The sequence below is a fragment of the Setaria italica genome, chromosome IX (assembly GCF_000263155.2).
Source record: "Setaria italica strain Yugu1 chromosome IX, Setaria_italica_v2.0, whole genome shotgun sequence".
NCBI lineage: Eukaryota > Viridiplantae > Streptophyta > Magnoliopsida > Poales > Poaceae > Setaria > Setaria italica.
In genome coordinates, this window is record NC_028458.1 from 37,499,484 (window position 1) to 37,511,322 (window position 11,839).

The window sequence follows — 11,839 nt, forward strand, 5'->3', positions numbered from 1 at the left end:
CAATTTGGCTTGTTTCTAACCTTTCCTCCTAATTTCTCTTATTTTATCCTTTTGAATTCTTATTTTGCCTTTTTTTTAAAATTCACATTGTGCCCTTTTAAATTCTATATTGTCCTTTTGAAATCTAGGGTTGTCACAATGTTGACCTCGTGCAACGTGGTTCCTGGACCTGGCGCATGCACCGAAGCAGCCTGCGAGGAGTTGGCCGTTGGCCTGAAGCAGCTGCATTGATTGATGGGAGAATATTTGGTGGAAACTTGAAAAGGTGAATCTATAGACATACTTTGCCGAAACTTGAGATTTTCGTATGCACCTGAAAATTGAAATTGTATTTTTGTAGGTTGATTTTGCATCCCAACTTTTACAACAAAGTACCGTTTCAAATTTCTTGAATACCTCTAAGTATATTTCTAGGAGGGTTTCATATTTCCACCAGAAAGTTGGTTCCCACCAATTATTTCCCATGATTGATTTTGTGTTATGAGACATAACTTGACCAGGCACGTGGAAAACTAAGAAAGAAGTTTTTTTCTTTTTTTGCAAGGATGAGGAAAAAAATCAAAATTGATGGCATGTTGCAGGTAGAGAGTTTGTCCATTTCACACTATTTATCTATGTCAACCACTGTACAAAGGATTAAACTTAATACTGATAAAAAAACATGCTGGCTTGTGTTCACCGGGTAATCTTTTTACTGAATTTTAACCATACAACATATGCATATTTAATGCAACTTTTTTTTTCTAAATTCATGTCCATATTTTTTTTAAATTATTGATGTTAAAGTTGTATTGTTTTTAGACATTATATTTGCAACCAAATGGAGCATCAACATTCGGCCTTTGGTCGGAATAAATCTTGTGGCATATTCTCTAAGAAAAGCTTACAACAAATGAAAGGATTTCGCATCACCTTGTGAATACAAAATTATGGTGATGTAATGTTTCATGAGATTTTCCCCCAAGTAGACACTAAATGCATGGAGAAAATTATGCCGGAGAGGTTGCATTCTCACTTGCGCCTTCATGCTTATTCTCACTTGCGCCTTCATGCTTAGTCCCACAAAGGTCAATCTAGTATAAAAAGGTATTTTAATTTATCATGTCTTTCCCATATTTGAAAATATCCTTGTTCGACCTGTCATGATATGTTGGGCGGGGATCTAAATGTTGTTGTCTTTCAAAACATATCAACAAACCAACTTAATAGACATGAGTTCACAATTTCGCACGTCACGCATTTCACCGCCACTATGATCATTCATCGGTCAATTAATTGGAAAAATTAGCAATTTGGAAAGTTTGTCTAATACCTATTTTTTTATCATTTCAAATTTGGCTCATTTGAGCATCAAGTTCTTACTCTATCTGTTCCAAAATTTCGGTTGAGTTTAGTTTTGTTTTTAATTCTTTTTTTTAACTTTGTCAACATCTGCAATTCCCACTGAATGCACACATATTTCACGGTGAATTTTAATATTTTTAGATGTTGATGTATTTTTTTTATAAATTTAGTTAAAGTTTTAAAAGTTTAATTGAGGGCAAAAGTGAAACAACCACCTTTTTGAACGGAGGGAGACCGGTGGTCCACGGGCCAACTCCACGGAACTACGGAAGCGCTCACACCTGCGAGTCACGCTCCTCGCTCCCTTGGTCCACTCACCGGTGACTCAAAAACGCCGCTCCCTCGCGAGTCGCGACGGACCAAAGTCTCGTCTCAACTCGGCCAGACCCAAAACCAAAAGCCAAGTAGCCAACCCGGGCACCTCCGGTCCTGTGCGCAGCAGCCAGCAACCGACCGGTGCGCGAGCCGCGTGGTGCCTCCTGCGCAGCCGAACCACAAAACCCCACCCCACCACCACCCCCTCCTCCCCAGTCTCCACCAAGCTCCCGCTCCCACTCGCCTCCTCCGCTGCCTTCGCTTCGCCGCCGGCCGCCGCGCGACCCTCCCCCGCCGCTCCGGGCTCCGCCTCCGCCGCCGCTGCAGAAGCTAGGGTTTCCGGCGCCGGGCGCCGGGGTATGAGCAGCAGCCGCCGCCCCGCAGGATCTAGGGTTCCGACGATTCCGCTCACGGATGGAGGGTGGTAGAAGGGCGGGCGAATCCCTCTCGGTACCTCTCCATTTCCCCCCTCTATTTTCTTTTTACTTGGCGTGCCTCGCTTCTGTGCGGCACTGTGTGTGGCTGCTGTGGGTTACCCGGCTCGTGCGCGTAGCTTGGCAGGTTAGGGTTTGGGGTGGGTGGCGCTGGAGCTGGGCCGCCTTGTTTTCAGGTGTTTTCGACGGTTTTAGTTTGTACTGTGATTTTGTGCCGAGTTATTTGTTATACAGCAAGGTACTATGTCGGTCTTGTAGAGTTGTCTGAGATGCTGCCTAAAACACTCCCTCTTGTAGAGTTGTACTGTGATTTTGTGCAAGTTATTTGTTATACAGTAAGCATCTCTAGTGGGTACTAGGTGGTGGGCTGGTGGCTATGTATCACGATACCTGATGCAGGTATGGCAATACTGGTACGCTGATACGGTGATGCCTGGAAAACAAGGATACGCCGATAAGGCGAACAATAATATATTTAAATTAAGTACATTAACGAATCTTCAGAGAATTCAACCACTGCAGTGAAGAACAGCCACAATTCTTTGCATTTCCTCCCACGAATTTCCTCCCTGGACCATTCCAGCCTGAGAAATGGTCTCTCAGAGTTGTCTGAGATGCTGCCTGCTGCCTAAAACACTTTCTCTCTTAAATACACGCATGTGCACGTGATGTTATTTTGCCCAATGATTTTTTTGGGACATCCATCTGAAGAATAAGTAATTAAGTAGCTTTTCTCCCATATATGAACTGTGGTGTATGTAAATGTGATGCTCCAATATATTTAGCTTTGCTCGAAAGTGCTGATTTATGTTTGACTAACAGGGAAATTGACTTAATGGTTGATGCTTTTCTATTTTGCAGTTATACACCCATGGATCATGACGATACTGATTTTCAGAGTCAAAATTTTCAACTAGCTGGCGAAGACAATAACAGGTTCCCTTCAGGTTTGCGACCATTTGCTCTGCCAAAACTTGATATTGAGGATCAACTACAAGGTCATCTTCGATTTGATAATTTGATAGATTCAGAAGTGTTTTTCAGCGTGCAAGGGCACGAGAGTAATTGGATTGAGGTTTTGTCCACTGGAAGCACTGTTGTTGATTTTAGTTCTAGTGCTGCGGAATCTTGCTCCATATCGAAAACTAATAATGTCTGGTCAGAGGCAACATCCACTGAATCTGTGGAAATGTTATTGAAATCAGTAGGAGAAAATGAGACAACTGGTAATATGGACAGTAATGCACACCTTCAGTTAAGTGGTATGGACAGTCAGACTGATCCATCGAACGTGCATCCTAAATCCATGAACTCTCCGACAGATAGTACTGTAGTGCCAGCTAAGAAAGATCAGTCTCAGAGCACCGATTCTAGAATGACTGATGATCCTGATCGTTCTCAGAGCATTCATTCTAGAATGGCCGCTGACCCTTCAAACACTGAGCCTCAGATTGAGCATTTTGCTCCTTTCTTGATGAACAAGGAAACTGAGCAGGCAGCAGGTTCTGTTGCTGAGAAGTGCATTGCAAGTGAGAAGTTGTCCTCTTCAAACAACACATCAGGAAGCTGTCCAGGTGTTGGCAACTATTTTGAAGCAGTTCATCATGACCATTCTCTGGACAAACTCAGTGTACCCTCTGCCGAAGTAGATTCTAGAAACTTGAATAATGAACCTTTCACAGAGTTGGCTCCCCTTCAGAACATATATGTCAATGACTCATATCACTTTGAACAAGATGATAAAGAATCAGAGGTTGATGTTACTCAGGATTCAAAGATTTGTCATATTAATGAAAGTAAAGTTGAAGGAGGACTACCTGAACTGCAAAGTTTGTCATGCGCTGGTCAGTCTTTGGGGGCTGTGAACTTGTCCAGTCAAGTTAGCAGTGAAACTCTATTGTCAGAAAGTTCTGATGGATTGCTAGAGGCCATTACAAATCCAGTTAAGCTGCACAGGAGTGATACTACTTGCAATAGAGTCGACAACACCCTTCAACCATCTTTTTCCCCAGTGCAACATGGAACTGAAGGTCTGAATACTTCAATTGACAGGAGCAATGAACTCAACGCCAACGAGTTTGGCATTGGTTCAAATTCTGCTCTATCTCACCTATCTGAGGCAGACTCACGGAATTCTAATCCTCATCTTGTCAGTTCTCTGTCTCCCAAAAGTAAGGTCGCTGATACCACTGGTGTTCCTGAAGAAACAAAGAATGCTGGAGCCAGTAGTACGAACATCAGCTGTACTGGTGATGAATCAAAACTTGGAGTGTTGGAGCACCATCAAGATTCTGTTGATAACCTAAAAAGTGGTGCCATGGAAGAAAAGACAAATGGGGAGGAAATACCTGCAGTTTCAGGAACTATTGAGCAAACGGTGGAAAATGACCATGAAGAAAATGCTACCGGTGCTACAGGTACATCAAAGGATAAGGTTAACTCTTCTGACAGTATTGCACCTGAAAACTTTCCAGCTGACACTTTCAATGCTTCAGAGGATCCAAACATTCCCTCGATAAATCATGAGACATTCAAGGAACGTGACACTCCTGCTTTAGTAGAGGAGCCTGAAAACATGCATTTGGACCTCTCTACTTCTGGGCCTCAAGAGAAAATGTCAGCTCCAGCGATCAGTTCAAGCAGTGGTATCACTTCTACCACTGTTACCGACACTTTCGGTACATCAGAGGATAAAAATGGCTGTTCACTAGATGTTTCTGTTGATGATTCTTCTGCTTTACCAGATGAGAAGGACTTGAAAGTGTCCACTATGAATCATGAGGGCCCATTCAAAGAAGGTGCTAAATCTGCTTTAGAAGATGAAGACCACAATGTTACTCCTGGCTCAGAACCAGGTGGGATGTCAGCTGTGCCTGAGGACTCAAACATTGACGTTTATAGTAGTACTGTTTCTGCTACAGAAAAGGAGGAATACAAGAAGGCTAGTTCTTTGGGTGGTTTGACCACAGAAGAAACTCAGGATAAATCAGGTGAGCCTTATGTTTATGTTTTTCTCCTATTATGGTCTTGATTTATTAGGCATCTTTCTAAATTGTTGTTGTGCACTTTGAGCTTGAGCTTGTTTTACTAATATAAAACTGATAATGCGGGGATCCATTCAGGTAACCATCCAGATGCTTCTTCACAGAAATGCCAGACTGATAGATCTTCGATACAATGTGAACATCACATAGATCAAGCTACACCACCCTCATTAGGCATCTCAACTGGCAAAGTTGTTGAAAAGATTGTAGAAACTCCACTAAATACAAGCGACGATTTGAATGCACATGTGCAAGGTCAGTTGTTTTGCTAGCACAATGTCAATGCAGTTACTTTCATTCCTGTGATCACCATTTTGAAGCAGAAAATCCAACATGCATTTATCATAATGTCTAACTTGATACGTGCCAGGTGCACAATAAGTCATGTCCAGGCTTATAATAATCATTATAGAGTCACATGTGTACTATAAGAGCGTCTCCAGTGGTCTAGCTTAGAGCTAGCTGAATCAATATTTTACTTGTTGAACAGTAGAAAAAGAAAGAGATTAGCGTGGAGGTAAGAGATAGTCTCGAATGTTTTCCAATGTACTTCTCTCTCACAGCACAATACTCAATGCTACCTTCTCTCCTCTATATTTAACTTCTTAGAGCTACTGCTAACTCATACCATTGGAGACGCCCTAATCATTTATTGGCCTGTCTTAATGTACATTTTAAGCTTCAGGAGTGGAAAAATTTAGATGGTTAGTTTAATCTGTTGGCACTTCTCATCCTGCATAGAAATTCTCAATCTGAGCAAAGTAAATTGGGTTGGGAGATGAACACATCTATGTAAAGTTGACATCCCCAGCATACTCACATACATGTTAAGCCTTGCTAACATAAACACATGAATAACTTTGTTGATGCAAAATGACATTTTTTTTTTGCAACAGATACAGTGTTAAATCATGGTACAGATCATAGTCCTGGTACTGTTCCATCCCAAGGCAAGGTAGGCTCAAGCATACTCGAACCTGGCAATGGTACTGAAATCTGCACCGGTACTACATGTGGCTCCCCTTCAGGCGCTGAACCCTCTCTACAAGGTGGTGGACAGGGCAGCAATGCATTACTTCCTAATACACTTGATGGACAATCTGGGGATCCAAAAGATTGTGAAGCCTCAGCTGATGCTGCTCAAAGCTCAAAACAATGTTCTACCAGAAATGTAGGATGTGCTCCTGATTCTCAGGAGACTAATCCAGCAGGAGGCGACAGAAGCTTCTCATTTGAGGTGGGAGCTCCACCAAATGTATCTGAGAAAGCTCATAGCCCTGTTTGGAGCCCTTTTCCTAGATACAAAGCTTCTCAGAGTACCGAGGTCTCTCTCTCTCTCATTCTGTGTGTGTGTTGTGTGTGTGTGTGTGTGCACGCGCGCACCTATGGCCTATTGACATGGTTTATTGTATCCACATTTCAGATAACCAGTGAAAATCTTCAACCTGGAAGTCCTGGAAGCTCATTGAAGATAACCACAGAAAATCCTCAACCTGGAAGTTCATTGAAGAGTAAGAAAACATCTATTGTAAAGTCTGGTAAAGAACAGCTGTCAGAAAGGAAAGTGGCTGAAAGTGCTGGGGGGCCCTCAGACAACTCTAATATTGGCAGTAGCACTAAGAATAAAAGTTCCCCACCAGCACAGTCACAACAGCATCCAACCCCCGAGTGCTCTGGTATGCAAATCTCCTATATTCTACAGTTCAGAGCTATTAAATTTACTTTATTTGAATATTTCAGTTTCCTATGCAGATTTGGTGAACCTTCCATTCACAGACCCACAGCATTTGCAGCTACGTGCACAGATATTTGTTTATGGAGCTCTTATGTGAGTTATAATATCTTAAGTTACTCATATCGCGAATATAAGTCCATATAGCCTTCTCTCAGATGCATCGACTATAAATCAATGATAATTCCAATGCATTATGTTCTTCCATGTCTTCCCTTTTTTAACTGCACCCTAATGGCCTCATCAATGCAGTAAACTTGCTTCGTCTCCTAATTATTCCAATAATTGATGGGCAAATAGGGGCAGGCACCCCTCACTTCAATTCTTGTGCCCAAGTCGAAATAGATTATATTCGGGATTGGATGAAGCATTTATTTGCATATGTGCTATCTAATATAAGTTAATTTTCTTTGGGCAGTCAAGGAACACCACCAGGAGAGGCTTACATGATGGCAGCTTTCGGAGAACCTGGTTTGTCTTGTTTCACTGTTGAATGTTGTCCTTTTCCACCTTCTCTATGTATCTTACATATTTTTTGTTAAATGAACAATAGGTGGTGGTAAACCTACATGGGAGGCAGCTTGGCGAGCTGCTGTTGTAAGATTTCAGTACCAAAAATCAATTTCTACTGGTTTAGAGACCCCCACAAGTTCACGTATAGGCAAGTATATGAGATAGTAATGGTACCATATATGACAGAAATCTATTTTTTCTGACTAGCTGAGTTTGCAGGTAGTTCTGTGCCTGAAAAAGGTAATAAGGGTACGGCAGTTAGAACTGCGCCAGCTAGCAAAAAAGGTGGCAAAACTGTGGTGCCAGCACATTCTTCTGTAACCCTGCAGTCTCCAACTTTTAATGTGCCTCTTGGTAGTTCTACGTTTAACCTGCAGCGAGGTACTCATCTGGATTTTAGCCAGGCAGTATCACCATTTACATATAATTCACACATGAGGCAGCCGTCTCCTGGTGTTGCTCCCTGGTATCCTCAGAGCCCTGGTCCACGTCCTGCTCCCTGGCTGATTCCATCACAGAACTTAATATTCGATTCATCGGTGCAACCGACTGTTCCTACCAATGAAACTGCAAAGGGGGCGTCATCCAAAAATATATCCATTTCACACGCTGTTTCGCCTGGTTTAGTTGTTCCTAGTCCAGCACCTTCTATTGTTTCTTCTCCAACAGCTGTTTTGAATGATGAAAAACAGAAGGCGCCAGCTTCTAGCTCTAAGCATGAAACTGCATCACGAAAGCCAAGAAAAAGAAAGAAAGCTTCAGCAAGTCTAGAACAGCAGCCCGTCATTGCTTCCCCTCAGCTCAAAACAGACATGATGTTAACTCCTGAAACCAAGCACACAGAAGGATTCACCTTATCTACTCATCCTCCAAGTAATGCTTTGGGTAGTAGGGTTGTTCCTAACACAAGCCAGATCCCCTCTGTAGCTAACTACCAGATAACGGGTGGTATGGATAGTGAACAAAGAATTATCTTTTCAGAACAGATCTGCGGTGCAATAGAACAATCAACTGGACAAGCCAAAGGTGCAAGTATGCACTCAATGGAGGCAGTTAGGCACAAAGAAGGCATATGGAGCCATCTATCCACAATCTCAATAAGCAATTTACCTCGAGAAGTTGAAGAGAAGCTTACCTCAGCTGCTGCTGCTGCTGAAGCGGCAGTATCTGTTGCAAAGGCAGCTGCAGAAGCTGCCAAGATGGCATCAGAGGCTGCATTACAGGCTAAAATGATGGCAGAGGAAGCACTTAACTCTTCTTCATCTCTAAAGTCTGTGCATCATGAAGCTAGCGAATTTTATGTCAGTAGCAATCCACCTAGCTTGTCAAGTTCAACACCAGCATCATCTCTAAAACTAAAGAACACCCATGCTCCAGGTTCCATCATTTCAGTGGCACGGGAAGCTGCTAGAAAGAGGGTTGAAGAGGCATCAGCAGCGGCAAAACGAGCAGAAAACTTGGATGCCATACTGAAAGCAGCAGAGCTTACTGCGGAGGCTGTGTTCAGAGCCGGTACTATTATTGGAATGGGTGAACCACTACCTTTTACTCTAAGGGAGCTCTTGGAAGCTGGCCCGGATGGCTACTGGAAGTCCGAGAGAGTGAGGAATAAAACTGGAAGCAGTAATGTTAATCCAGTAACAGAAACCTTGGAGGTATATGCACCTGCTAATTTAAGTAAACCTGGCAGAAAGCGTGGTCGGAAACCTAAATATGATCAAGCACAACTGAATTTGGAGCCATCTTCAAGTGGCAAAGAATTGCAGCTGGAAGAAATACACTCAGGTAAAGTTACAACTTACTTTTGGCATGCCAAGAACGCATTGTTCACTTCCAGCTCGTTTACCTTTTGTTTTGCTAATGTAGGACATGGGGTTGAAGATGTTCCCACCGCTGTGCCACTGGATGGTAACCGAAATGATACAGCACCAATTAGCATTATCTGGAATGGCATTGAAAAAGGATCTGCTGTTGAGGTCAGTTTCTTCGTTTGGCTTGCACATCACATAGTTAGTGCTGCATTATCTCTGAACTCTGGATTCTGGAACTACTTTCTGTTATTCTTGTTCTTATTGGTATATACTCTATGATATGCATTGATATACTCCCTTGTTTCCAGATAGCTTACATTCACACACTAGTAAAAATCAGAAAAAGTTATTGCTTCAACCTTTTCATATTAATATGTTAGTAATGATCATAAAAGAAATTTTGTGTCCTTTCTAAGAAATTTATTTATGTTCTTTTTAAAAATTATGCTTCATTTCTTGTCTGCTTATTTGCCAGCTTTGCTGTGATCTGATGTGATTTGCCACCTCAACTCTTCAACCTTTTGAGAGTGTCATTTCATTTTGTTTTCGACAGGTTTTATCTGACAAGGGTGGGTTTGGAGTAGCTTGGTTTTCTGCCAAGGTTGTTGATATAAATGAAAATAATGCGTTTGTCAGCTATGACAACCACAATGGTAAGTACTCATTTGTTGAATCACACGCGAAAATTTTGTGCTGATGCTCCTTCCATGGCGTCATTTTTTTAACCTTTCCTTTTCACATCTTGCTATACACATTTAATTGTTAACCTTTGTGCTAATAGGCCTTGTATTAACCCATCTTTTCAGGAACTGGTCCACGCGAAGAATGGGTGCCATTGAGACAAGATGGTGATAAGCCGCCTCAAATACGTCTTGCTCATCCGTCTACCTTCTCTAAATTCAAAACCAGGAAAAGGCGCAGGGAAACAGCAGGAAGTTGTTTATGGGTTATTGGAGATCATGTAGATGCTTGGGTCAAAGATAGGTATGCTTTTCAATTCTCTACACAGTTTTGATGGAAAAATTCTTTAATGTTTGCCAATCAGGAACAGTGTAGGTGTCATTTCTTTTGGGAGCCAAGCAGCTGAAGAATGTGGATAGCTAATGCTTATCCAAACCTTGATATAATACTTTTTTTTATGCAATTACTCAGTGCATTGTTGAGCATCCCCCCCCCCCCCCCCCCCCCCCCCCCCCCGTTTTTTTTTTACTATTTTGGGATGGAGGTTAAACGCGTAGAACCAGCTCGCAACTATTTCTAAAAGGGATCTTAGCACTACTTTTACAGTTCATGGTTCACTGATATTTTGTCAGTCTATGATAAGATGAGCTGTCTGGCAAGAATCAGCCATAAATGCAAAGTTCAAACCTAGTGAAATTTAATGTGAGAGCATAGGGAAGCTGGAAAATTTGTTTACTTAAATCTACTTGCATTTGAGAGCAAATTTCTTCATATATATTTCTGTCGTTTATCTGGGTTTGTATGCATTAGGTACCTTGTAGTGGTTGGGCCTGTTATTGAAGTTTACCAGGTCATGGAGTTATCCTACCTCTGAGTGTAGCTCTCAATTCTTTTGAAGTACGATTCTGGCTTTAGTTTTCCACCTCTTTTTTGGAGGTTTTGTGTAAGTTCCCAAGCTATCTGTTATAAATTTGTAAGATATTTTCTATATCTGATTAGCTGCACCGACCTTTTCTGTCGCTTGTTATCGCACGAATTGCAGCTGAAATTGCTGCTTGATATGAGTTTACTATTTGTTGTGGTATCAGTAACCTTCAGTTACTGTTTGCTTTATCTGATGCCTATTTGTTTCAGCAGTTGGCGAGAGGGAGTTATTGCTCAGAATTATGAGGCAAATGAGACAAAGTATGTTGTACATTTTTCAGGTAATTTGCACCCCAGGCTCCCTCTTCACATTTTTCTCCTTACCTGGCTATGTAATTTTATATACGTTCTTCGCGTTACTACATAAAACTGAAACTTAAAGGCTAGGAACAGTGGTTGGCTTTCATCAGTGTGCTACATGTGCCAAAAGTGGAAGCACATGGCAGCTGCGGCACTGTGAATTACAAATAGGCAGAAACAACATTCCTATGCTCTATCAAACTAGACTAATATAACAAACTGTTCTATTAATCGCATGTTTCTAACAATAGAGAAGATGGTGCGTCTTATGAGGTCCTTCAGTTGTCATCCCTGGCCCCAGCATTGCTGATCATTATTTCTCGAGTTTGTACATGCTAGTCACCTGAGTTGTTCTTTAGCTTCGTAAGTTCTATGTAATTTTCACTGAGTCCAGGATGTCATCCCCCAATAACCCAGTATACCGGTAAATCATTTGCAATGTGGTGCCTGCAGATAACAAGTGCAATTGCTTGAGCATTTGTGCAATTGTTCTTCAGCAGTACACTAGTACCTGCAACTCTGCCTATTTAATGTTCTAGAAATGTAGGTCACTGGTCCACTGTCAAGTACTCCCTCCATTCCAAATTGTAGGTCGCTTTGGCTTTTCTAGGTTCATAGATATTATTATGCATCTAGACATAGGCTATATCAAAATGCATAATAATATCTATGAACCTAGCTTTGCTTCCGCGTACTTCATTTCGTAATGGATGGAGTAGATGACAGTGGACCAGTTTGCAA

The 11,839-nt window shown here is 41.8% G+C and overlaps 1 protein-coding gene across 3 annotated transcripts in view; it reads left to right on the forward strand.

Annotated features, from left to right (window-relative positions):
- Nucleotides 1-1,858: 1,858 nt before the first annotated feature.
- The window catches only part of LOC101784313, a 12,647-nt gene continuing 2,666 nt past the window's right edge, over nt 1,859-11,839 (forward strand). The window contains exons 1-13 of one of the 3 annotated variants that reach the window (XM_022823123.1): nt 1,859-2,109; nt 2,955-5,083; nt 5,216-5,392; nt 6,034-6,461; nt 6,561-6,813; nt 6,878-6,965; nt 7,288-7,340; nt 7,423-7,530; nt 7,602-9,167; nt 9,249-9,358; nt 9,747-9,846; nt 10,000-10,177; nt 11,009-11,079. In XM_022823123.1, the coding sequence (XP_022678858.1) occupies nt 2,965-5,083; nt 5,216-5,392; nt 6,034-6,461; nt 6,561-6,813; nt 6,878-6,965; nt 7,288-7,340; nt 7,423-7,530; nt 7,602-9,167; nt 9,249-9,358; nt 9,747-9,846; nt 10,000-10,177; nt 11,009-11,079 (5,251 nt within the window). In that variant the 5' untranslated portion in view covers nt 1,859-2,109; nt 2,955-2,964. The remainder of the gene's footprint in view (nt 2,110-2,954; nt 5,084-5,215; nt 5,393-6,033; nt 6,462-6,560; nt 6,814-6,877; nt 6,966-7,287; nt 7,341-7,422; nt 7,531-7,601; nt 9,168-9,248; nt 9,359-9,746; nt 9,847-9,999; nt 10,178-11,008; nt 11,080-11,839) is intronic. The other 2 variants (XM_022823124.1, XM_004983609.4) reach the window with 2 other exon arrangements.